At 38.0% G+C, this 26,003-nt stretch overlaps 1 protein-coding gene and 1 long non-coding RNA gene across 2 annotated transcripts in view; one reads left to right on the top strand and one right to left on the bottom strand.

Annotated features, from left to right (window-relative positions):
- Positions 1-314: 314 nt before the first annotated feature.
- CIBAR1 (CBY1 interacting BAR domain containing 1) lies at positions 315-24,550 on the bottom strand. Its single transcript, XM_072949457.1, has 8 exons — positions 24,183-24,550; positions 23,441-23,675; positions 21,116-21,184; positions 20,068-20,169; positions 16,690-16,794; positions 7,950-8,063; positions 3,098-3,217; positions 315-1,438 (listed from the first exon to the last, which is right to left on the bottom strand). The coding sequence occupies exons 1-8, from the start codon at positions 24,206-24,208 to the stop codon at positions 1,349-1,351; spliced, it is 861 nt and encodes a 286-aa protein (XP_072805558.1). The 5' UTR covers positions 24,209-24,550; the 3' UTR covers positions 315-1,348.
- The window catches only part of LOC116285582 (uncharacterized), an 85,657-nt gene continuing 84,057 nt past the window's right edge, over positions 24,404-26,003 (top strand). The window contains exon 1 of the long non-coding RNA XR_012064113.1: positions 24,404-24,672. This is a non-coding gene — a long non-coding RNA (uncharacterized lncRNA). The remainder of the gene's footprint in view (positions 24,673-26,003) is intronic.

The raw sequence follows: 26,003 nt of genomic DNA, 5'->3' as shown, positions 1-26,003 counted from the left end.
TATATCAGAATTAATCTGCTGATTGCTTTATATATCAGGCACTGTTTTTAACTTTACAATAGGGCAACTGATGCTCAAGAGAAGTTGAATTGTGATTGTAAGCAGCAAGAGAAATTACTGTAACCCTGTTTTTTCCCAGCAACAACACTAAGTTTAAATACTGCAAAAAGAACAATGCAGTGATATCCTCAGTTTCTTAATACCAGCTTATTTAGAGTTTTAAAATGTTACGAATTTTTTCTTAAAAAGTACTAAAGTATTTTACCACTTAGAACTATTTTTAGGAAGCAGTGCTTTAAGAACAGAACCACGAATAACAAAGTCAAAAAAGCTTTCTAGAAAGTCTTTATTTTTCTGTTATGAATAATTGCTTTTTGTGGTTATCCCAAATACTTTTATAAATTTCCTAATTTTTATATGCCTCACTGGGATCCATAAAATAACAAAAGTACAGTTCCCCATCCCAAAGAAGTAAAAGCATCAGATGTGCTGAAAGGCTCTGATATTTTCAGGAGTAAGAGTGACTATATACTCTTCTGTTGATTAGATGGTAGTTTGGTAAAATTTGTATAGAATTTTTACTGATTTATGATTTTCCATGATTTTTTTAGGGCAACAGTCCACCATATTACAGCTTTCCAAAAGTTGTACTACCATGTATAATGCGTTAGTGCGACGACGGTTCGTTTTAAAACCAGAATCAGGCTGAATGTAGCTTTTTAAAGCTAAAATTTATGCTTTGTGTGTGTGTGTGTGTGTGTTAAACACTGACATCCTAGTGTCCCATTACTGTTATTCAAGAGTGATCACACTTTTGTCGAAAATAAATTTACGTATCAAATAATGAAAATTTAGGTTGTAGTAAAAGTGACAAGAAAGGTGAAAAAAAAAGGAAACTTGTCTTTTTGATTAAAGCTTTATGGAATAGAATTTGTATTTAATCAGAACAACTGTCTAGGACCCTTTTCTGGTGATGAAAGCATGGTGTCAACCTAAAAGGAGCAAGTGGAATTGTTAGACCTTTTGTTTTTTTAATCTACCTAACTATTGCAACCTCAAGTAGGTAGAGTGTATTAATAAGAAATAATTTTTAAATACATAATTTTTTTTAATGAAACCTATACAAAAAGATCACATGCTGCTAGACAGTATGTTGAAATGACTGTAATGTTTTTAAAAAACCTTCATTTTTGGTCAGCATAAATTTCCTTTAATTATTTTTCCATTTCCAGTAGGATTTCATTTTGAGGTTAAATGTATCAAGCCAGTATAAAGTTTTACAGTTTAGTAATTCTGGATTCCATATCATTTAAGATGAAAATGGAAATGCAAAGTTTACTTAAGAAAATTAATTTTCTTCTTCTGTAACATCTAAGTCTTCATCCTCTTCATCGTCATCATCTGTTTGTTGATCCCTCCTTAGTCGACAGGTGGATACCTGTTAAAAGTTAACATATTTTAAAAAAATACTAACTTAAAAATACTTTTACAGGTTTGGTATCTTTTTAATATGCCCTGATAGAGAAGGGCATATACAACAAATAGTTCAGAAAAATGTCCATAAATAATAATTTTTAGTAATGAAAATTCCTGATGAATTTAAGGTTTGAAATAGTTACAAAGTTTTTTGCATTTATTTATCATATTATTTTTTTGAATAAAAACGTGAAATTAGCCACTTGATCCAGTTAGTCATTTGGATACCAGTAACATAAAATACTTTCTGAGAAAAGTATATTCTAAGTATATTATGAAGGTCAAAAATATTTGAGGTTAAACAGTTCTTAGGTCACAAAAAAAAGAATTTGGGAATCATGAAAAAAGGATGGCAAAGACACGAGAATATTTCAACTAGGCAGCTGAAATACTAAACTTTAAAAATAGTATGATTTAAGTGGAATGAATTGTGAATCTGAATTCAACACTTGGCTTTAAGTCCTGACTGCTGCCACTGCTGAAAAGTCTTCAAACTTTTACCTCCTAGGGCACATTTGGCAATGTTTGGAGATGCTGTTGATTGTCACAGCTGGGAGTGTGTGTGTTTGTTACTGGCATCCTGTGAGTAGACGCTAGGGTTGCAGCTGAGTATCTTTACTGTGCACAGAACGGTACTACTGCTCCCCACATCCTCCCTTGCCAAATCATCTGTCTCAAAGTCCTAAGTGCTGAGGTCAGGAAGCTCTGGGATTATGTGTTCTAAAATGCTACATAGACCTTGGCTAACTTAGGTGACATTATTAGCTCTAAACAGTCAATTTTTTATGTGATTTATTTAATACACAAATTTGTGGAATTTATGTGCAAGGCACTTAGTGCTAGAATAATAAAAATGTAATTTGGTTATAGAGAGAGATGCATAAATAAAAAGCAAAGAAATGTTTAGAGGAGAATCAAATGAAAATAGAAGGTATTGGGTCAAATTTACCTAAAGGTTGTATTTGGAAAATACTTTGCTCAGTTTTAAATTCTGAAGGCTAGATACGAAAAAGGCCATAGCTCTCTGAAGAAGGAATTGGCAAGCTATAGCCCAGTTTGTCTCCTGTTTTTGGAAATAAAATTTTATTACAACCCACTTTGGTTTGTTAGTTTCGTTTATGGCTGCTCTTAGTTGGGGCAGAGACCAGCTGGCCCACAAAACCTGGTATTTTCTCTGGCCCCTTAAAAAGGTGGTTGACCCCTCCCTGTTGTAGATAGCAGGTAACTCAGGCTTTCTGGATATAGAAGAAAAGAGAAAATTGACTCTTCATCTAAAGATATGTGCTTCTGGATCTCTGATAGTGTTCAGCAAAAGATAATTTCTAGTAAGCTGTGATTGTGGGATTTAAACGCAAAGTGGTTTGATTTTAGAATCTGTGCTCTTTATATTATACCAGAGGACAAATCTTGATTAGCATTCTGTCCTTTCCACCTCTGCTTTAGAGAGTAATATTTGCTACAGATAATACAAGAAGTAACAGATCCGCAGCTAGTGTAACCTGTTCTTTTACACGAGAGGGTAAGTTATATGACATCATATGGCTTAAGGGAAACACTCTCAGTACGGAACAGTTCCAAAGGCAACAGCTCAGATTCCTTTAAATTACGGTTTCTAGCTCACCTGTCCTGTTCCAGATACACACTTAGCTGACAGTGATCTCTGAAGAGGTGACTTGGAATTTGCTCTCACAATATCCAAACGAGATGAATAATCTGGTGGATACAGAGAATTTCGGAAAACCTGTTGCAATGATACAACAACATTATAAAATGGATACTAAACAATGGAAATCTAGAAAGTTGCCCTTATTTAAGAATTTTTTAAAGCAACCCCTTGACAAAGTTTTACTTAATTGTAAATTTAGAACAAATCAAACAAATACAGAAATGTTTTAAGTTGAAAGATGAAAGTTAAAAAGTTCTGTTAAGCCAGGTAGGATGATGATGGGTCCTGGAACAATCACTTGAGAGCTTTCGTTGGGGAAACATCAAAAGTTCCTGCCTTCAAAGAATAACCCAATGCGGAGACTAAGTCACACCTTTGATTCTTTCTGTTCTGCCTAGCCTCAGCTCTTTTTTTTATCAGTTTAACTTCATTGCAGTACTTTCATAGAACATCACAGTAGAGTAAACTGGTGCCACTATAATTTACTGGATTCCAGTCTCAGAATCTAGAATGCCATTGCCGGTCAGTTTCTTCCTTTGAGCAGTAGTTCTGAATCTTAGCATGCTCTTCAGCTTCCCTGTCTGTGTCTTTCCCTGTCCCACCATTTCTGTAACACACAGACTAGAAGGTAAGTCTGTCAGGTGTGAATTTCTTCACATTCCCTCCCTTTTTCCTCAGTTCTTCACGGCACCCTTTTCCTTTTTTAAAGCAAATGTCATTCTTACTCTCTCCAAGGTGCATTTTCCCTTTAGCCGAAACTTCAACAAATTTTCTTCCTCCACAGATTTTCTCCTCCAGAAAACTAGCTCAAAATCCATTAAAAAAAAAATACTTCAAGGTATAACTTTACTTTTTAAAAAACTCAAGCACTCCACTTCATCTGTCAACAAACCACTATTAGGCTTTCCCTGTCCACCGAAATTGCTCATAAACCACCGAAGTTGTCTTTTTGTCTTCATCGTAACTGACCTCGTCCTGAAACTTCTTCCCCGTGCACGCCATCACTCAACTCTTTGCACGTCCTAGCTGCCCTTTTTCTTCACAGCTCCTTTTCTACTTACACCTGAAACATGTTTAAAGGGTTTCCCTTAGGCCGCTCTCCCATTTTTGACACCCTTCTCTCAAGATGTCTTTATCTTATCAGTGTTTAATGGCTCCCCTTACACCAATTCCCTGTCGACTCTGACAGCCATGTGCATGCTTCCCACTACCTTCTGTTCAAGACCTGCACTATCCAGTATAATTATTTTGAGATGGTGGAAATGCTTGCTGTTCTGTGCTGTCCAAAAAGGCCACATGTGGCTACTGGGCCCTTGAAATGTGGTTTATATGACTGAAGAACCACATTTTTAATTACTGTTTAACCTTAAATAGTCACATGTTTCTAGTGGCTACTGTACTGGATGGTGTAGCTCCAGATCCACCTTCACAATGAAAGACGTCACCGCACACTTGGACCCAGCTAGAAGCCTGGTCTCCAGTCAGTGCCTCCGTCTGTTCATACTCCCAGTACAGCTTTTATCTCACTGTTCTGTAACTGCATATCTGTCTCCACAACTAGTTTTAAGTTCCTCTAGAGCAAGGAGCCTTGTTTTATCTTTGCAACTCCTTCCAGCTTAAGACAGTGATCTGGTAAATGAATGATGTTAACATGACCTTAATCCTGGTGTTTTGAGAAAAGGAGACCCAAATGAGGGGATGTCTACACATTTCTTTAAACCTTAATGAAATGCAGGATACAGAAGGAATCAAGGGATGAAGTGTAACACAAGAGGTGAGGCTTGTGTTTTAGGGCAAGTCAGGCATGCCAGTCAGGTATTTAATAGGTTACTGAGGACCCGATTATATTCTGGCGCAGACGTGGAGCCTGGCTTCCTGGTATGATACCAAAACTGGGTGACTCAATTCACTGGTACCTGGAAGAAATATATGTTCGTTGGAACGACGTTTGTTTTTTAGCTTTTCTAGCAAAGATAGAGTGGGAAATGTAAAATGATATATGAGCCTTGGGATAAAAGTCTAAACCAGTTAAAATTAATCTCTTATTGCCAGATTATAGGCTTACAGGAATATTTGTTTATTGGCAATAATGCATTTTCCAATATGGTCCAAGATCTCTTCTAGGAGTGAGTCTCAAGGTCTGAATACTCTCTGAAGTGAATGCACAGAGGTGATTTTTTTGAAGGGGAAAGTGGGCCTGACAATACTTTTTATGTGAAGAACAAATCAGGTAAGATGGATGGTTTCCTGATATAACTAGATGCACACGGTCAGCTGCCACCAAAATTATCAGCTCTCAGAGAGCAAGGGCTGCTTCCTAAGAACAGCAAGCTATTTCTCTGTCTTCTGCATATTTGCTCTACTTGTTTCCAAGAAACTTAAAGAATCCTTCCTCTCTTCTTGGTACCTGTTTGATGTAATCACACCCTGCTGGTCGTGTACAGCTCTCCCCAGGCTGCTCTCCTCTCCTTTTCACAGTTTCTGTGTAGCATCACAGTGATAGCTTCTGCCTGCAGTCCACTGCGCCTCAGGACCTTTGTATAATCTATTTATTTATTTGCATTTTCTGCCTGAAAGTTGTTGCCAAGTATCCTACTCATCCCTCAGACTTCTGATTAAGAAATCATTCTCTGATTCCCCAGGCTGCTGAGAACCCTCCATCACATACACTCACAGCACACGGTTTTTTCTATATGCGACTGGTCGCATTATAAAATCTAAAGGGTTACATAGTATTTTTCTCTTAATGTCTGAACTCCTTTTAAGTTTCTGCTTTTTGACAACTTGGACCAATTCTTGAACTTATAATGCTAAATCCTCAGTGCTTACAGTGGTCCCTGGCATGTAACAAGTGCTCAACAAACCGCTGCTAAATGTACATTTTATGAGGTAAACACCGTTAAGTCTCTTCATTTTAGAGATGAGGAAGCTGAAGCGTGAAGAAGGTAATCTTCTTAGAAAGTGCCCCATCAAAAACCCACCTCCCACACCACCCCATACCTTGTGTTTTTTAATGAATCCTACGAGCTGCCGAGCTAGCTGATGAAGAACGGTGGTAAGAGAAGTGATAAAGGAAGTGGGGTGACAAAAAAGGGTATCTAGGACCTCTGGAATGAGACGGAAAATCTTGGGGTCCAAAGGGCTTGAAGGAACTTTTAGTGAGAAATGTACTGGGTCAAGGGTATTAGGAAAAGGAGAATTAAAATACTTGTAAAGGGGACTCCAGTCTTGCACAAAAGTGGGGGCTCAATTTTGAACCTGCCATTCAATGAAGTGTTGTTTTTTGCAGGAAATAGTTCATGTCACTCACCCAGAACCAGACTTCTGGCAGTGTAGTGTAAAGAGGGCAGAAACACAATGTCTCTGGTCAGACTTCGGGGTTTGGCTCCCAGCTGTTACCTATCGGCCATGGGATCCGCTGGGAAGTGCCTTAACCTCACTGTGCCTCAGTTTTCTCATCCATAGAAATGAGGGCAGTAAGTACTTTTATTAAAAAGTTGATGGGAGGATTAAAATAATAGAATTAAAATGCATAGATCAGCAGTGGTTCAAAGCAATCACAATATAAACATTTGCTATTTTATTTTACAAATGACCAATAGAAACCCTTGATAATCTATATTTTTAAAAAATAAGGTATAGAAAGGTGTGAAAATTAAGAAACCTGAGCTTTAGTATTTAGAGGGAATAGACACATAGGAAGCCATCTACTGACAAACAGTAAATAGAAATGATCCTGTATGTGGAATGGATGTAAAACTGAGACCTGATTTTGGTACAGAAAAACATACCCACACACCAAAAGATGTACCTCTCTTCACTGTAGCCAAGCTATAATCTGGTTTTACTGAATTCAAGTTTCCTGGAACCAGTGGAGTAGTGGGAAGAGAATGCCCAGGGGATCTCTTTATAGATATTTAAGTTAGTTAAAAAAAAAATAAATAAAGCAAAAGAAAAGCTGGGAGAGTCTTCAAAATTATCAAATGACAGACACTCAAATTCAAATATCGTGAGTACATGTCCTTTCTCACTCCTAGAGATACATGTAGAGATAAATGGACAAAATACGTCTTGAATATTTTATCTGTTTCAGCAAAAACACTTTGCCTTTCTTTCTGTCTTTTCGGAGGTGAGACTGTAGGACATTTACCCTTCAGATGAGCTCACTGAAGCCAGGCTTGGATATTTAATTGCTCTAATGTTAGTTGGCCAGTCAGATTTGTTTGCATTTAACTAACTATCAGCATGACACAGGTTTACTTACCAACCTACATTTATTTCATCTCTTGCTGATTAAGTCGCACAAAACTAATTAGAAGCCAGATTCTGCTATTTACTAGCTAAGTGGCCGTGGGCAAGTTAAGTTTCTAAAAGCCTTTAAACCTGTAAAAGGAGAGTAACAGTACCTACCTCACAGGACTGTGCAGGGGTGAGTAAGAAAATGCATGCAGAGCCCTGGGTACTGTGCACAGCATAAACACTCAGATGTTCGCTCGAATCAATTAATGTTATTTTTAGTACCGTAAGTAACTTAGATCACTAGTCAAGATGATACATTATTTTGTGTAATGACTTTATTTCTCTTATATTTTACTAACTATTAATAAATTAACTGTTGGAACTTTACCATGGTTAATTTGAAAACTTAAATAGAAAATCATAAAATTTTAGCTATTTGGAACTGTATACAATAACATATAAACCACTGTAGTGTTCTAATTTAAAATATTTTTACCCAAACTCTAATGCTTTTTTTAAACATTTCCATATCAGTAGAAGAACTGAGCTTAGACACACATAGTCCTACCTCTAAATCTTCTTCTTCATCAATCTTTTGTATATTTTGGTAGGCAGCAGTGTAGACCTCTAAAGCTTTGCCGTGAAATAACATCTCGATAGTGATAAATTCTGAAAATATAGTCTAAAAAAGTAAAGATTTGAATTTAAACAATCATATAAACAGCTTTGTGAATTTAGTGTATTCCTTACTGTAGCCATCACATTTTATGAAATACAGAGGTATCTGTTTTTCCACAGGGCAAATGACGTAGAAAAGATTAACTAGAGTAAAAATAGCTGCAAAGATTTTTTGCAACAAAACCTTCAAGAGACATAAAATATTTCCTATTTCACCATTTACTTCCCTCTTATTTTTAGTCTCTTCTATTAGATATTTGTGATATAAAAAAATCTAAAATGAACATCATTACATATTGTTGCCGAGTACCTGTATTAGATAAAGCAAGCAGTTCAGTGCTGGAGCTGTCATTTTAGCAACTCCAAATGATGTTTAAAAGAACGTTTTTAGACAAAAATTGTATTCCATCATATTTCTGCCTGTGTGTTACCTGTACTCTCTAATAACCACAAAGGGATCACTTGGTGGTAATGACACGCCTGCTGCTGATACCAGCACCTTCCATTTGCACAGAGCTTCCAGCTTACAGATAGATGCCGTGCCCACTGCTGCGGGCCGCTGGAATGCTAGGACTTGGGTCCGGTTCGGCAGGCTCACAGCGCTTACTCATGGGCCTGTGCTACTCTTGCTGGAGCCAGCCGTTTCCTTCACAGATACACAGCGCAGGCAAACCGTGACCATGATGACAACCCATACAAGGAAGCCCGTGAGCAAAGAGAATGATCTAAGCAGGGGTGAGATCACTGGTAGGAAGGGGAAGTATACAAACCAGAGAAGTTGTTGATAAAATAGGATCTTATTCTTTTGTTAATTATCTTATCCCTTATCAAGATAAAAAAAAAAAAACCAGAGCATTAATGTAGAGAGAAGTGGGCAGAATAAGAATAGGACAGAAAATACTCAAGCATTGTCCTCAAAGGGGGAAGACAGAAGACATGGGTTAGGTGAGAAGGCGACAGTCAAATACGCATTTCCCTCCACTCCTGCTCTCCTGTGTTTAGCCACCCAGATAGGAGCGGTCCTGCACCTTGAAGATTGCTATACAGATATCCCTCAGTGTCCTGTGATCTTTTTTTTCCCTCTCTGATCTCTATTCTTAAGGATTAAAAAACACTTAAGGGAATACTAACAGGCTTCTGACTGCTACTCAATGGAAACAGATCTGCAGTTGAAAGTATCCATTCTGTGCTGCCAAGCACATACATCAGTCTAACTGCAAAACTGGTCTCTGGGATAAGAGACTTTTAACTGTGACTGACAGTGACCTTTACTGTCACTTCATACAGGTCACAGAGGGCTCTGGTAAACTGGACTGGCAACTGACTTGTAACTCTGGACTTCTAATTCTCACCAAGAATCTCCAGATACCCAGAAACACGTTAGAGGTAGAATGGCTTCTAACTGGGGCTGGGACTTCTCTTACTTGTCATTGTCAGCCTTCCTAAGATAGCTGGGCTAGCCAGAAAGTGAGGGATTAAACTTAAATCACTTGAATGAGTTGGGTATTATTCCTATTTTTAAATAATTCTACAAATGGACATTCTAAATCTTTAATAGACTGTCACATTACTTATAACTAGTGAAATCCAAACATTTACAGCCTTATTACACCTAGATCAGTAGGTTTAGGCTTAATTCAAATCTATTCCACTGTAGTAAATTTGAGGAATATGCAAAAAAACTCAAAATAATTTAAAATACTTTAAAAAAATTTGAATATAGTTATTCCTGATGGCCAAAATCTCTGAATGTGATGTTATTTCTGAAGTAACATAATTTTTAAGTGGCATTTGTAGGAGTTACATTCCCTTTAGCTCGTAAGTAAGCCCTGAAAAACATGTAGATGCCTGTCACTGAAGAACAATGTATTATTTCTGCTTATCCATATTCTGTGATAAGAGAATCTACTGTGCTCTTACTTCAAAGGACAGTGATCAACCTTAAGTCTGTTAGTATTTTCTAGGCTCACAGTTCAGTTTCAATTAATGGTAAAAAGCATTTTATGAAGTATCTTTAATCAATAAATGGCTACTATTTACTACTTGGAAGGTGAGGGGAAATCACTCTCAAGCTTTGTGATACTTTGGTTTAATCCTTTATGGTCTGACCTTTTATTTCTTGACAAAACCTATATTATACACCTGTATAAGATGGGAAAGGCCTTGTTAACTTTTTATACTGTTGATCACAGTGATGGAGAATCAGTGGCATTGCTAAGCTAGTATCCTAGACTTGGAATTTTTGACTCAAGAGCCTGCAGATTATTACAGAGGAGTTCTATATCCCTGAATATAGTGACGAGGGAAAACTATCAGTTATATTCTTTGTTTTTTCCCAGTAGAATTTCATAAAACATTGGAAAATAGGCAAAAAGGAAGATAGCAAGGAACAGAAGAGTTAGATGACAAGTGGTATAAGAAAGAACATGAAAAGCATATGTTTTTGAAATAAAATAGTTTCAGTGCGTCACCAGAGGGTGGTAGAACTTTCTAGGACCCAATCATATTTAGAAATAATTTTTCTCAAATAAATACAGCTTTCAATGATCTCATGTAATCTTATCTGAAATGAGTCAATTTGGTCATGAACAGAGGCATTAATGAGTTACTTTTTATTTCCCCTTTTCAATTTTATTTTGTGTGACCGGAAGGCCATTTGGATGCATACTTAATTTTTACTGGTGAGGGGTGGAGGAGCTAACGTGAAACCCTCTACCATCCGCAAGTGTTCTGCAAAGCAGGACAGCACAGTCGTTAAGAACATGGGCTCTGGATTAAGGTAAACCTGGGTTCACATCATGAGTGAACCAAATAAGCTGTGTAATATTAAGCAGTTTATCTGTTCTTTCCCCTTATTTTCCTCATCTGTACAGTGGGGAAGACAACAGTATCAACGTCATGAATTTCAGGATTAAATGCAATCTAAGAAAGCTATATAGCATGGTCATTGGCTTAAGTAACTGCTCAACCCAAGTTAGCTGTTTTTACTGCTCAAAAAGTAAACCAGCTAAGTTAGAAATTGCTCCTTATCCCAACGTTAAAGCCTCCATCTGGTTTAGTTAGCAAGCAGGATATATAACAAAGTCATAAAAGGTCTTGTTAACATTTCTGGCAAATAAAGGGGAAATGACAGCTCTCCGGAGTAGTGGCTATTCCATAAATGATGTAGGAGAACTTTCTATCCATTTGAAAACAGTAGTTATTATCTTTAGACATCTACCTCATCCCATATGCAAAATACAACTGCATAAAAGAACATATTTAACATTTTAAAAAGTCATATAAATACTGGAAGAAAACACAAGCAAACAATTATATAATCTTGGGGATGAAAACACCTTCCTAAGCATGACACCAAGGCAGAAATCAAAACGGAGAAGACCAACAGACCTGGCAGCAAAAATGAGTCTTTAAAGTGGCAAAAATTTTGGTAATAAGCAACAAAATGGGAAAATACATTTGTAACATTTTTCCTTCAGTATAATGGGTTAACTTTTCTCAGTATAAAGAACTTTTACAAATTAATAAGAAAAATGCCAATAGTTAATAAAAATGTAGGCTAAGGACAAGTGTAATTTAGTAAAGAAGAAATAAAATGTGTCAGTAAATATATAACAAAGCACTCTGCCTCGACAGGAGTAATTGCAAATTAAGGTGATACTGAATTTTTTACCTGTCAGATTTGCTATTATGAAAAATACTGCTACTTATCATTGTTACATGGGGGTGCTCATGTTAGGGTTTTGTAGAAATAAACTATTAAAGTTTTGTGGGCAGAAGTTTAAAAACAGCTATCCAAATTTGAAGTGCGTAAGTTCTTTGACTCAGAAATGCCACTTCTAGTAATTTATCCCCAAAGAAAAACTGGACCAGCAAAAAGGCTGATGTTTAATGATTCAATGAAATCTGCAACTGAAAAATAATCTAGATGTCCATCAATAAGGGCTGGTTAAATAAACTAACATATTTATATAGCAAAATACTATGAGGATAGCAAACAGGACAGTATGTATCTTTGTTTCTTAGCACAAATATGTCCATGATATATTAAATTTTGGAAAGAGATGCTACATATAGTATCCCATTTAAACATAACTGTATAGGGGTAATGACATATTACCTTTCTCAGGATGTTGTGAGGAGGAAATGAGTTAATCCATATAAAATGTTTAGAATGTGTAACACAGTTAATGTCTAAGAAATACTTGTTGTTATTACCATATATCTTGTGTACATTTCATAGAGAAAAGTAGGAGGATACAAAACAAAATGCTAATTCTTTCTGAATAGTGGCATTACTACATTGTCCTCAATTTTATGAAAAAAATTCATGATGATTTTATATTTATTTGTAAGAAAAATAAAGCTCTAAAAATTAAGTTTTGGAAATGTTTCTTGCTCATGGCAGCTTTGCCACCACTACTGAATTCCTGTTCCTGTTTGTCTCAGGAATGACCTCTGGTTATGGTCCTTTTCTTAAGTCTAGGATTCCTTTGATGCCGTGTAACTGGTAACTTTTCCTATTACACGGGAAACAAATAGGACTGTGATTTTTTTCTTCCACATTCTATACAATAAGTTCATACCAACCTTCCTCAGAAAGACAAATTCTTTGCCTATGAAATCTATGGAGACTTGAAAAGTCTCTTCCTGACAACTGTGCTGCCTTGCTAATTAAAGCTGCTGCCAAAATTCAGATGGACTTGTTGATCAAACCCCACCTTGAACACAATTACTATAGCGCCAAGCAGTACTCACTACTGCTTATCATGTCTGCCCGCAGGGAGGTGAGAGGAGGAGCCTGGGGTCTAACCTTATCTGAAGCAGTAGCGATAGCAGGTGACAATGAGAATGTTCTATGTCTGTTTCTCCCACAATCTGAGTGGCATCAGTAATTTTGACTTTCTAAGAATTTGTTTACTTTGAAAATTAAACATGGCAATATCTGAATATTGTTTTTATTAAAAATAAGGGGGCAGTAACGTAACCCTTTTTGATTGATTTTTGAGGCTTTTGGTATGGGATTTATGCCTGTCTCTTAAACAAAAGATCTCAAGTAAGGCCTAACTTGGAAGAGGAACAATTTGACGGTAAGGAGAAAAGACATACGGAATGGAAAGTCAGAACCCTAACAGATTCTGGTGCTGATCTCTGGAACTCATATTACTGGGAGTTTGTTAGACTTGTGTGCATCTGTATTAAAAATGCACATTTTCACAGATGGTATGATCTTGTATGTAGAAAATCTTAAGGAATCCGCAAAAAACTATCAGAGCTAATAAATGAGTTCTGCAAGGTTGCAAGACATAAGATCAGTATGCAAAAATCAATTACATTTCTGTGCTTTTGCAATGAACAATCTGAGATGAAATTAAATAAACAATTTCATTTACGATAGCATCAATAATTATAAAATACTTAGCAAAACTTATTCTCTGAAAATTACAAACATTGTCAAAAGAAATTAAGGATGATTTAAGTAAATGGAAAAACATCCCATGTTCGTGGATTAGAAGAATAACCTTAAGATGGCATTACTCCCCAAATTGATCTATAGATTTGATGCAATCCCTATCAGAGTCCCAGCTGACTTACAGAAGCTGACAAGTTGGTTCTAAAATCTGTACTGAATTGAAACAGATTGACAATAGCCAAAACAGTCTTAAAAAAGAACAAAGTAGAACGCTCACACCCTGATTTTAAAACTTAACTACAAAGCACACTTAATTAATTGAGACAGCCTGCTACTGGCATCAGGTTAGACATATAGATCAGTAAAAGAGAAGCAAAATCGTGTTAACTGATTTTCAACAAGAGTGTGAAGAATATGGGGAAAGAACAATCATTTCCACAAACGGTGCTGGAACAACTGGGTAGTCACATGCAAAAGAGTGGAGTTTAACCTTCAGTTAACATGATAACACAAAAATCAAATGGAACTATAAAAGTATCACTGTGAGAAGAGAACAATGATAAACCTTTATGATCTCAGATTTGGCAATGGATTCTTAGATATGACACTAAAAGCACAAACAACGGAAGAAAAAATAAACGACATCATCAAAATTAAAGTTTTGTGCCTCAAGGGACACCATCAAAATAGTGAAAAGAACTCACAGAATATAAGAAAATAACTGCAAAACATGTATCTGATAAGGGATTTGTATCCAGAATATATAAAGAACTCTTAAAACACCAATAAGAAAAAGACGACCCAATTGAAATAAAAGCTGAGGATCTGAACAGCCTTTTTTAAAGGAAGATAAACATATGGCCAATAAGCATCAGCAGGGAAATGCAAATCAAAACAACAGTGATACCACTCTACACCCACTAAGATGGGTCTGATGAAAAAGTCTGATGAACAAGTATTGGTGAGGGTGCAGAGAAACTGGAATCCTCATACACTGCTGGTGGGAATGCACAATGGTGCAGCCACTTGGAAAACAGTCTGGCAGTTTCTCACGTAATTAAAGATAAGAGTTACTGTATGAACCAGCAGTTCAACTAGCTATATGGTTGAACTGAAATTAAAAGAAATATCCAAGAGAATTGAAAATATATCTATGCAAAAACTTACATGAATATTTACATTAATCATAATAGCCAAAAGGTAGCAACGGTCCCAAAGTCCATCAACTGATGAAAAGACAAAATGTGTTACTATCCATACAATGGAACATTATTCAGCCACAAAAAGGAGTGAGATACCGATACACCCTGCAATAGATAAACCTTGAAAGCATGCTAAGTGAAATAAGCCAGTTACAAAACATGTATCTGATGATTCCATTCATGTGAAATGTATGTTCAGAACAGCCAAATTCAGAGACATGAGTTTAGTGATACTTGTTTAGGCCTGGGGTGTGGGCTGGGGAGCAGGGAGATAAAAGTGTACAAGGGCTCACTCTGATGTCATAAAAGTGTTCTAAAATTGACTGATGATGGCTGCACATACCTGAACACACTAAAAACCACTGAGTTGTACATTTTAAAAGGATGAATTGTATGGTATATGAATCATCTCTCCATTTTTTAAAAAGTAGGTTTTTTTTCTTGTCTCCCTTTTTTGGTGCCACCACAGAACTTCCCTCTTCCAGGGGCATGATACAGTGGGCAAAGAGGAAAGCTTGGAAGCCCTTTCTTCTCTGTGCACCGTGCAGTCCCTTCCTCCATGTTCTACTGCTTCAGGAATTCCCAGGTAGCAGGAATCGCAGCTGGGAATTCTGCACTCACTGTCTCTGCCCCAGTTTTGTAACTGGTGATGCTCATGGCAGAGTTGGCCAGCATGCAGGTGGAACACTGAAGTGAGCCCAAAGATCAGAGATACGGATTGCCACGTGAAAAAGAGGAGACCGCAGGCACGAGGAACGGTGGTACAGCAAGGACTCAGACCCCTAGTCACTAAAGAAGCAATGAATTGGGCATCCCTCACAAGTCTACAATCTCATTTTTCAGATTAAAGCTAATGATCTAAATCTTCCTTTGTCCCGCAGTTTAAGAGAGGATGTCAGCAACTGTAACACATGATGCTGTCCCACCTCAGTAGAAGGGTTTGTCTCAGGGCAGCCTCCCGAGGAGCGCTGTGTGTAGCGATCTACCACTACACAGCGGAGTGCGGACTGAATTGAGAGGCTTAACATTTTTTTTGATCTTCAGGACCAAACTAGACCTTTGAGCCTGGCTGTCAGAAAAATCAAAAGTTCTGAAGTCCTTTGAAATTATGACAGGAAATTAAAAAAAAAAAGGGCAAATGAAGGCTGTTTCATGGATTACAGAGAGGAATGATTAAGTGGCAGAAAATGCTTATTTTCTGATAAGAACGTAACTTTTGAAAGCAGGATGTTTTCTTTGTTACTAGTTGTAAAGTGACAAAAAATAGTTTTCTTTAAAGGTTGTTCCAGGAACATCTGCAGTGGGCCAAAAAGGCACCTTAGGGGACTTGTATTAAAGAATACAACATGGTCACAAGCAATCTTCCAAATCTTTCCAGGATGCCTAGGTCACTGAAGGCCTGCTCAAGGGCCTGATTCTGAGGTTTCAGATGTACTGATGTGTTGCAATAAGGCAGTTCTCCTTGTGACACTGCATCGTGGTGGCTGCAAGTTTATGTGGTCAGCTACCCTTGCACTGTTCATTTATTTGATAATATGTAGGTATTAGAAAGTTTTATGGTATAAAATTAATGATAGTGTATTATGACGGAAAGCACAGATTTTTAAAATACATAACTGGTTCACTGTTCAGACTTTTTGCTATGACACTTCAGGTAAGTTACTTAATATCTCTGTTTAACTTTTTTACGTAATATATGGATACCACCACCTCGCTTTCATGGGACTAAAAGATAATTTACGTAAAGTGACTAGAACGGTGCCTGATACATAAAAACATAATAAATGTTAGTTTCCTTTGATTAAATAATATTTGTGATGACATTTGAGTATCTGGCCTCTGGTTGGGGATGTAGCCCCTTTCATATCCCATTGTTTCCATAAGAAAATAACATATATTTTTGTTTATATCTTTTTCAAACTATGGCCCCCCAAAATCAGTAATTTAAATTGTCATAAATTCAAATTAAAAAAAATTAGAAAATATATTTTAAACCTTAACAGTTACTTTGTTACCTTTATATCCTTTATTTTCTGCTTTTCAAAATTGTCAATCGTTTCCTCTAGATGCCGGGTTGTTCGGGTAGCATCCATCGTAGCTCTCTGTAATTCAGTTTCTGCCTATAAAAGTATCCCCCAACCAAAGATACAAAACAAATCAAGTCAGAATCCATTCAACTGAGAACACTGGTAATGTTACCAGTGCAGTATTGGCTTTCTGCCATAAATCACTCAAAAATATATTTTACCACATAAAGTAATATGATCTATATGATAAGCACATGCAAAATAAAGAACTTAAAATCTATTCGGTGACATGATTCATGATCTCAAACAAAAGAAAACAAAATTCCTTCCCTTTCTTCATACAAAACCATTTTTTCCCCTATATCACCCTTGGATGATTTAGTGTAAAACAGTTTTCTGTATTTTCCACTGCTTTCACCTGTTTCACTGTCTCTGCCATTTATTATACTCTGCTTTTCCTTCTCACTGTCTCTCTCCCCTTTAACCCTTTCTCCCCCAGGAGAAAAGACCTGTGACTTAAGTATTTTCAGTGTTCTAGTTCTTCAAATGCATGAAATGTTTCTAGCTCTGTAACATTCTAATCATGTAGAATCTATACTACGAATGTTTATTTCAGTATGGGGTTTCTATTTGTGTATTATTCTTACAAGCTAACAATATTACAGTGTTACTATTTCGTTAGTCCTTATTACAAAAAATATGTATACATATATACAGATAACTAGTAAGTTGGATTGACAGGTCTAATGCTTTCCTTCAAAGTACTCATACTATCTAGATCTGTCAGCAGTGACTGCCACTATCCACATGTAGCTATCTGCATTTAAATTAATTAACATTAAATGAAAATTTAAAAACTGGTTACTCTAGTTGCATTGCAAGAGCTCAACAGCCATGTATATAGCTGGCGGCTCCCGAACTTAAAGTGCAGAACACTTCCAGTCTAATCATGTATTTCTCTTTAAAAAAGCATCTCTTAAGGACAACAGTTGCCCAAAAATATTTTTAAATGCTTTGTTAAACAGTAACAAAGACATTTTAAAAAACATGGCCCAATTTTCTAATTAAATTATTTCTCATAATTTTTTATTTCCTACGCTTGTATTATGCTTCCTCGAAAGTGTCACATCATCATTTAAACAGTTAATCCATGGGAAAAATCTGCGGTGGTGACCAAAGTTTTGTCGCGCATAATGTTATGACATTTAAGCCCTTGCTTTCCTTTTCAAGAAAATGCATAAATTGAAAATAAGTAAAAGAGTTTTACTATAGGGATCCATCTCTTGACACATCACTTTATTACCCACCTGTGACTGAAGTTTTTCATAAAGGAAAAAATACATTTCAAAGAGAATAATTTCCTCCAATAAATTAAAATCATATGCTCTTATAGAGTTCTACACTTGCAATTATATTGTACTTTTATTATAACTATATTGAGTATAATATAGAGTAAATAACTCTTACAACTAGGTTATTTCAGATACACAGTCTCAAGAAACTCAGCATTTAAAACCTTCACATACACCTCTGTGTGTGTATATCTGCTACGTACACTGTACAGTTTTTTAAAAACCATGCAAACTTAACTTTTAATCATAACCAGTAATCAAAAATAATTCTCTATATTACTGGTCTTGGGATTTTTAAAAGTGCAGCTTCATCACAGGAAATTCTAGAGTAAAACAGAGCTCCTCTGAAAGTTTATTAGTATGAAAACATTTCCAGCAGTTATCTGATGCGCGTTAACCTTTTTCTAACGAGAATTGTCATGCAAACTGTTTTTCTAATATTGTTTATTACATATGACTCATGAAATTCTTTACTGTAACTACTTACTTTTGACTCCTGTCTTTTCCCTCCCCATTTATTGACAGTTTCATTTTAAAATGTAGAAGGATAGGTAGAGTTGGCCAAGCTAGGAAAGAGTAGGGAAGCAGAAGTCACAGCTGGGATGTGAGCCTCTTCATCCTTCTACCACCCGCCAGCAAGTACTGTTTGTTTCTTAAAGTCTCTAATCCTTTCACTCCGCATAGCAATTTCCCCTCTGTGAGCACACAGACCTACTTCATCTGTGGTATAAGACTGCCTCCTCCACAGCAGAGCATCGAAATCAGAAACATCTCTGTCTTAGGAACAGATTCATTTCTGCTTCGAGTGTCCATACTAATACCCCTGAATCAATTGTACCAACTGCTCAGGACTGCAGATGTGACATTTTTTTCTGCCTTTATGTACTCTACTCTTCCAAACAAAACAAAACAAAATTTTGACCTCTGGCTTGATTCTGAAGAACTGTTGATATCCCCTAGCCCCTGCCTCGGTCCACGGTTGTCAGTTTTCCAGCATTCTCTAGTCTGTCTGACCTGCTTAAAACCCAGACTCTCTCACCTCCAGTTTGTAGATCTTAGGCTTCAACTACTGTCCAGATGTTCTGTCCCAGCCTCTTGTGGGCAGTCCCAGCCCTGTGGCTGTCCATTTTTGTTACAAGGTTGGGCATATGTACCTTTGGTCCAGAGGAAGGAGGACCAGGCTACTGGCATAGCCCCAGATCACTGCTCAAGAGATTCCCCTCAGAAATGGTGGTGTTCTGGAACCTCACATGTCCCCAAAGAGCCACTCCCATGTGGTTTCTGGCCAAGGTGGGTAGGAAAAACCTTAAGGAAGTAGGAAGGAGACATTCAAGAAGGAATAAGAAAAAGAGGCAGCGGGCTAAGTTACACAATTGCACCCATCCCAGTTGCCGGCAATCAGCCAGGCAGTATTTTCTATTCTTTTGTTTAGTTATGAACAAGGCACATTCTAGTTTAAGAAATGATCATTCTTAATAGAACAACCTTGTTACAGTAGACACTCCTATCTAGATCTCTTTATGTCTAGCTGTTGACCCAAATTATACCCTTGAATCTCCTGGAGAACTTTGGCTGGAAGTGTTATTGAAGATGAAAGGAATTTTACCAGGGAAAAAAATTGTTTTTCCTTCTTTTTATTAAACGCAGGGCTGACAGGGCATTGATATATTAGGATTAATGATAGATCTTTAATTTTATAATTACTATTTAGCTATCATGTGGAAAATCTTAGAATTTTGTATGTATTGTTTATAAAAACATCTGCATCTGTGAATTTTATTTTTTGAGTATCTATCGTGGAAAACAACATAAGAGGCCTGAATTAGGCTGTGTATGCTCTTTAAAATGAGCTAATTTCCATTGTAAGAAGTCGTAAATGCATGTGCTTCTTTTCAAGCTTTCTATTCACATTCTTTGCACATTTAAAAGCAGAAATGCATAATTTCTATGCATATTTATTTTTATACCGCATACCCTACAACATATTTTTTAAAGACCAAAACTCAAAGGATACAATAACATGCCGATCAGATGGGTTTCGCTGACGTGTTCTTTCTAACTGAGTTAACTGTTTTGCTTCTCGATTCCTTGCTGTTAATGTTGCTTTGAGGTCATCCTGCAAACAGGCATTTTTTTTTTGTTAATGAAAATCTCTGATTTAAGAGATAAAACACATACTTCTCTGTTTTAAGAATGGAGGAATGTTCCTTGTTTGATCCATGCATCACTACCACAGGAACATGACTACTGCATGATCAGCGTGTCTGTGTGCTAGACTGTGTAAGTCTGTGTGTTTAGTATTCTTTTAAATAACGACACAATTTCAGGGGAAAACTATAAATAAATACACACACAGCTTTGATTGTGGTGGTAGTTACATGTGCACATACCTTTGTTAAAACTCAATGAACTCAGTGAAAAAATTCAAATGAAAACAAGAATTTCATTACATGCAAATTATACCTCAATAAAGTTGATTTAAAACACAGAATTTTGGGAACATAACGTGCACCATGCTGACTAGAATTAGTAACACTACTGCATTCTGGAAGTTGCTGCAAGAGTAGACCTTAAAAGTTCTCATTACAAGAAAAAAATTTTTGTGACTATGTATTGTGACAGATGTTAATCAGACTTATTGTGATCATTTCACAATATTTACAAATAACTGAATTATGTTGTACACGTGAAGCTAATATAATGTTATGTCAATTATACCTCAAAAAAGTGAAACTTTGTCACACTTATTTTATTGCCCACTTTAAAACAAAAATACATTTACATTAAGTTAGTAAAATAATTTGTCCATGACTATAAATATTAAATATTCTAAAGTTTCCTTAATAAACCAAATGATGCTTTATGATGCTACAGTAGTATACTCAGTAAGTGCAATAAAAATACTTCATTATTCTCAAAGTTCTAAGAAATAACACTTTAGAGCGTGTAAAAAGAATGACTAAACACAATTCTGTAGCTTTTATTAAAAGGACAGTTATTGGAAACCTCGTATGTTTTGCCAGAATAGCTAATAATAGTAGGAAAAAAAAGAATTTACTTACTCGTTTCATTCTTACAATGGTTCCATAAGCTTTCAAAGGTTCAACTACTTTGGCTTCAAGTCTTTCAACCTATTGAAAATTATTATAAAATATAACTGAAAAGAAACAGACATATCAAAGTTTAAATTCTGAAATAAAACTTGTGCTTTCTAACTTGAACATAGTGCACAGATTACTATATAGATTAACATTTAAAAATTTTTAAATTAAAATGTCACAATTACCTTTATAAATGAAAGAATAGTCACCAGAGATTGATGACTCAGAATCTGAACTCAAACATTAAAAACTGTCAAGCTGTACAGTAACAATAAAAGCTTTTGGGCAAGTTTTAAGACATCTCAGATTTTATTACAACTACCACTTTCAGTGTGTTTAGCAGAGTGATGGGTGTTTTACATGCATCATATCTGAAATGTAACAGCCCAACTTTCCAGGTAAGAAAATTGAAGCTGAAAAATACAGCATACTGGGAACATTTAAAGCAATACAATCCTCAAAAGCAAAAAGGCCTAGAGACAACCACTGTATTAGCTGCATTTCTTTTTTTTTCTTTTATGGGAAGCCATTTGTAAATTATCAAATCTTAGAGAGTAAGATAAATGATCTCAGTGTTGCTGAGCTGTCACACTGTATGGTTGATCTCTCTTTTATTTAGAATTAAAATCTTAAGCATTGCAATTTTTATCACATTTTGAGTAATTCGTCCTTTTCTTACAGCATTAGCAGAAGGCACTAAAGAAATGGATTTTTTTAAAGGCGAGTATATAAACACAGCATAAGAGAAATGACTGCTGGACATTAAAATTTTCTTTTTCAGGGTAGGTAATACAAGATGACATGTATTTAATTGTTTAAAATGAACATGTATTACTTTTGTAACAGGGAAAAGGCTTTTGCTGATGATTCATGTTTATATAATGAGTGAGTATATATCACTTCATACTGATTTTTGTTTAGTTTCAATAAACAAATATGGAGTGCTTCATTTTTAAAGATTTTAGGAAAATGAAGATCAAGTTCTCATTGAGCATTTATATATTAGGAATCCTGAAATCAAAACCATGAATATTCAGGGTAATTTATACCATTTCAAATAATCCATACAGTGATTACTCATTGTAAGGATTATCCAAGTCTTTTTTTCTGTTCTCCTGTTTGGAGCCTACCTTCTTGTTCACTGTTCATTACCACCTCCACCATTTGGTAAGCAAGGGAAATAAAAAGGAGGACAATTGTAAATCAGTTCACTTTGCTATTTGATAAATAGCATAAGGTATTCTAGAAAGGGGCACTGAAATCATTACCTAATGTGAGATTTTAGGATTATCTGTGAGTATAAATTATTTTTGAAACAGTAAGTTCCCAGTTGTGTATAACTGATAGTTCATTACAGAAGAGACATCATATGACAAGAACTCAACATTTCCCCCTCAGAGCACCCCTAAATGTAATTACTATGCAAATTTCTGTATGGTCAGCAGTTACAGGTTCAAAAAGATCATTATCTTCTTTTTGTTTTTGAGGGTTTTTTTTTTTTTTTGGATAACTGAAATTTATGTTTTAAGGCTTTTAAAAAAAGACCAAAAGCACTGATAAGGAAAGTACAGGAGAAGCAATGCAGCTCTAACTTGGCAATTTCTGACAAGTTAAACCTGCGTCTTGAATCCTAATAATATAATAAATATATAATAATAAACATAAGTGAAAGTGCTTATGACGTATTAAAGTAAATGGGTTTTCAGCGGGAGAACAATCACACCACCTTCTTCCCTCCCCGGCCTCAAAACAAAAAACTACAAAATTTCACTACTAGTTTGATGCATAATATAAATCAGTGCTCTTTTCTTTCCCCCTTTCAATGAAACACTGGCCAACTTTCCAGAGCATGAAAGCTGCAGCAAAGCTCTCTTGTCCATTTATTACTTATTCCCTCGCTTTACCACTCCCAACATCTTCCATCTCCAGACATACTTTAAAATATTCTCACCTGCGCACAAGACACAAGTCATGTTCCTTTTCTTCCCAAGGTTACTAGTTTACTATGCCCTGTAAATAGCCACCCCTTGGCCAAAAGTTGGCAAATGAAGTGGGGGAAATTCAGGACTTCAAGACTCCCTAGAGTTTAGTTTGAAAACGGTAAAATCACAGGAAGCTTCCCTTTAATAGACTCATAGAAACGTTACCGACATGAAAATGTACGTTTATGTGTGTTCGCCGCTGCAGCTGGGCAGATTACACGTCTTCACATTACACGTCTTCACGGCTCCTTCATCCACTACGTCAGGGCCCATTCCTAACAAGGACGCGGACCTCGCTCCCTACCTCTGCTTGGCGGTAATCCTGAAGTTTGGCAAACTCGTCAGCAAAGTTTTTCAGGCCCTGCTTTAAATGTGGGGTCTCTGTGGAGGCATACACGTTGATTTCATTCACCAGGAGGTCTGCTTTGTCTCGCAGTCTGGCAGTTTTCCGCACATAAGCAGCAAAGATTTGGCACAGCTCTCCAAAATGCTTCTCCACGTTTGTGACAGCATCTTGCAGTTGTCTGGTTTGAGCGTCCCTAGAGAAAAAGGTGACACAAAAAGCAAATCATTCTCCTCTGGGATGTGATGGCTTCATCTTTTCGTTCATTTGATATGCCAACATTCCCGGCCACTTCTCCAGCTTTGAAGGCGCAACCCTTCAAAGATCCCGCCACCTCCCAAGGCGGATGCCCCTGCTCTAGGTCCCCATTCCCGGCCTGGCCCCTGCATCCCATGGTGCAGGCGCATGAAGAGGCCCGGCTCCGGCCCGCGGTGGCGCTGCGCGGGGGCGGGGGCTGGGGCTGCTGGGGGCTGCGCGGCCTGGACGCCCGGCTGCCCCCAGGAGTCTGCACCGCCCGCGGCAGGGCGGCGGCCGGAGCCCGGGCAGCGTGGAGGGGCGGCCTCTGGGGTTCGCCGCAGCCCATGGGGTGGGCCCCAGAGCGCGGCGGGGCCGGTGCAGGCCCCCGGCCCAGGGCCGGAACTCGGCGCAGAGGCCCCACGGAGAGAGGCTCCACAACCCCCCGCCGGGGCCCCGGAACTGTTACCGGTTTTCCAAGCTGCGCCTCAACATCTTGCCTCGCGCGCGGCCGGAGACCCCCGGGCAGAGGCCCAACGATGGGGGCTCCGAGGCGCCCTGGCGAGCGCTGGGGGCGCGAGCCGCCGCCGGGAGCCCGAGCGCCCGAGAGCCCGCCCCGCGCGCCGCCGCGCAGGCTCCGGCGTTTCCACGGCAACGCGGCGCGCGCCCCCGCGCTCGGGGCCCGCGTCCGGGAGCGCGGCGAGGGCGAGCAGGGGGCCCCCGGCGCCGACCCGCTGGGGGTCCAGCCGTGCGCCGCCGCCGGCTGCGAGGGTCTGGAGAGTGGCGGAGGCCGGGGCCGCTGCGGGGCCTTCCCTTCCGCCGCAGAGCCCCGCTCCCAAAGTCCTGTGCGCGGCCTCACACACCGGACGGCGAGCAGAGCGGGGGAAAGCCAGTCGGCCAGCAACTGGGAGGGAAACTAAGCCGGGCGCCGGCGGGCTCCAGCCTCTGCTTCTGCCGCGGTGAGTCCTGGCGCACATGCCCAGCCTCTGTGTTGAGTCTGAGAATGTGGGCTCTTGGAAGAGCAGTGCTTTCTGCCTCATTTGTAGCTTTTCACTTATTCAGCAAATACCGAATCTCCCTTTGTGGAAAAGATAATGTTAGGCACTGAGAATGATGCAAAGATAAACACCCCACCACCCCCTTCCACCCTCAGAGTGGAGGGCCTTAGAGTTTGATGCGGCGACAGGCACTGAGGACGGAAGGGCATACCCGAGATCAGTAACAAACAGGAGACTGCGCTTCGTTTGCCTCTGAAAACCCACGTCATTGGCCTTTGCTTGTGCTCCTCTTCCAAGTAAACACCATTAGGGCTACATCTACGCTTTATTCCTCTCAAGCAACCTCTTGTAAAAGGGAACCCTCCTACCCTGTTCGTGGGAATCTAATTTGGTGCAGCCATTATGGAAAACAGTATGGAGGTTCCTTTAAAAACTAAACAGGGTTTCTATATGACCCGGCAATCCCACTCCTGCACATACATCTGGAGAAAGCTCTAATTCAAAAAGATACATGCACCCAACGTTCATAGTAGCACTGCTTACAATATCCAAGACAAGGAAGCAACCTAAATGTCCATCAACAGATGAGTGGATAAAGAAGATGTGGAATGGAATACTACTCAGCCATTAAAAAGAACGAAATAATGCCTTTTGCAGCAACCTGGCTTCACCCAGAGATTACTATACTAAGTTAAGTAAATCAAACAGAGAAAGACAAATATCATATGATACCACTTACATGAGGAATATTAACAAAATGATACAAATGAACTTATTTACAAAACAAAAATAGGCCCACTGACATAGAAAACAAATTTATGGTTACCAAAGAAGAAAGGGGATTGGGGTGGGATAAATTAGGAGTTTGGGATGAACAGATGGAAAGTACTATACATAAAACAGATAAACAACGAGGACCTACTGTATAGCACAGGGAACTATATTCAATATCTTGTAATAACCAATGACGTGTAATGGAAAAGAATCTATGTATATACACACACGTATAAAACAGAATCACTTTGCTGTACAACTGAAACTAATACAACATTGTGAATCAACTATACCAATAAAAAAGAACCCTCTTGTGACAACTTCTACACTCCCCCTTCCTCTGTAGTATATTCTGTTAATTTTGTACTGTCTCCTGTAGGCTAGACTTTGAGCCCTTGGACACAGAGGAAACGTAGTTTTATCAGTACAAGTGGCTGTATCCCTCAGCCCCTTGTACTGATAAAAGTTTGTTTGGACCAATGGATGTCCCCAGTCCTTCGTTACCTCTCCTGCAGACC

The sequence above is a fragment of the Vicugna pacos genome, chromosome 25 (assembly GCF_048564905.1).
Source record: "Vicugna pacos chromosome 25, VicPac4, whole genome shotgun sequence".
Taxonomy (NCBI): domain Eukaryota; kingdom Metazoa; phylum Chordata; class Mammalia; order Artiodactyla; family Camelidae; genus Vicugna; species Vicugna pacos.
The sequence above is the reverse complement of the archived record's forward strand: the minus strand, read 5'-3'. Positions and strand labels throughout refer to the sequence as shown.

Bases quoted from the DNA above. Each gene is read 5' to 3' on its own strand.
- CIBAR1 (XM_072949457.1), bottom strand. From the start codon at position 24,208: ATGTTGAGGCGCAGCTTGGAAAACCG. The intron at 23,676-24,182 runs GTAACAGTTCCG...CTTTTTCTCTAG, and splicing joins AGGCGCAGCTTGGAAAACCG to GGACGCTCAAACCAGACAAC. The intron at 3,218-7,949 runs GTAGGACTATGT...TCATTGCAACAG, and splicing joins ATGAAGAAGAAGATTTAGAG to GTTTTCCGAAATTCTCTGTA.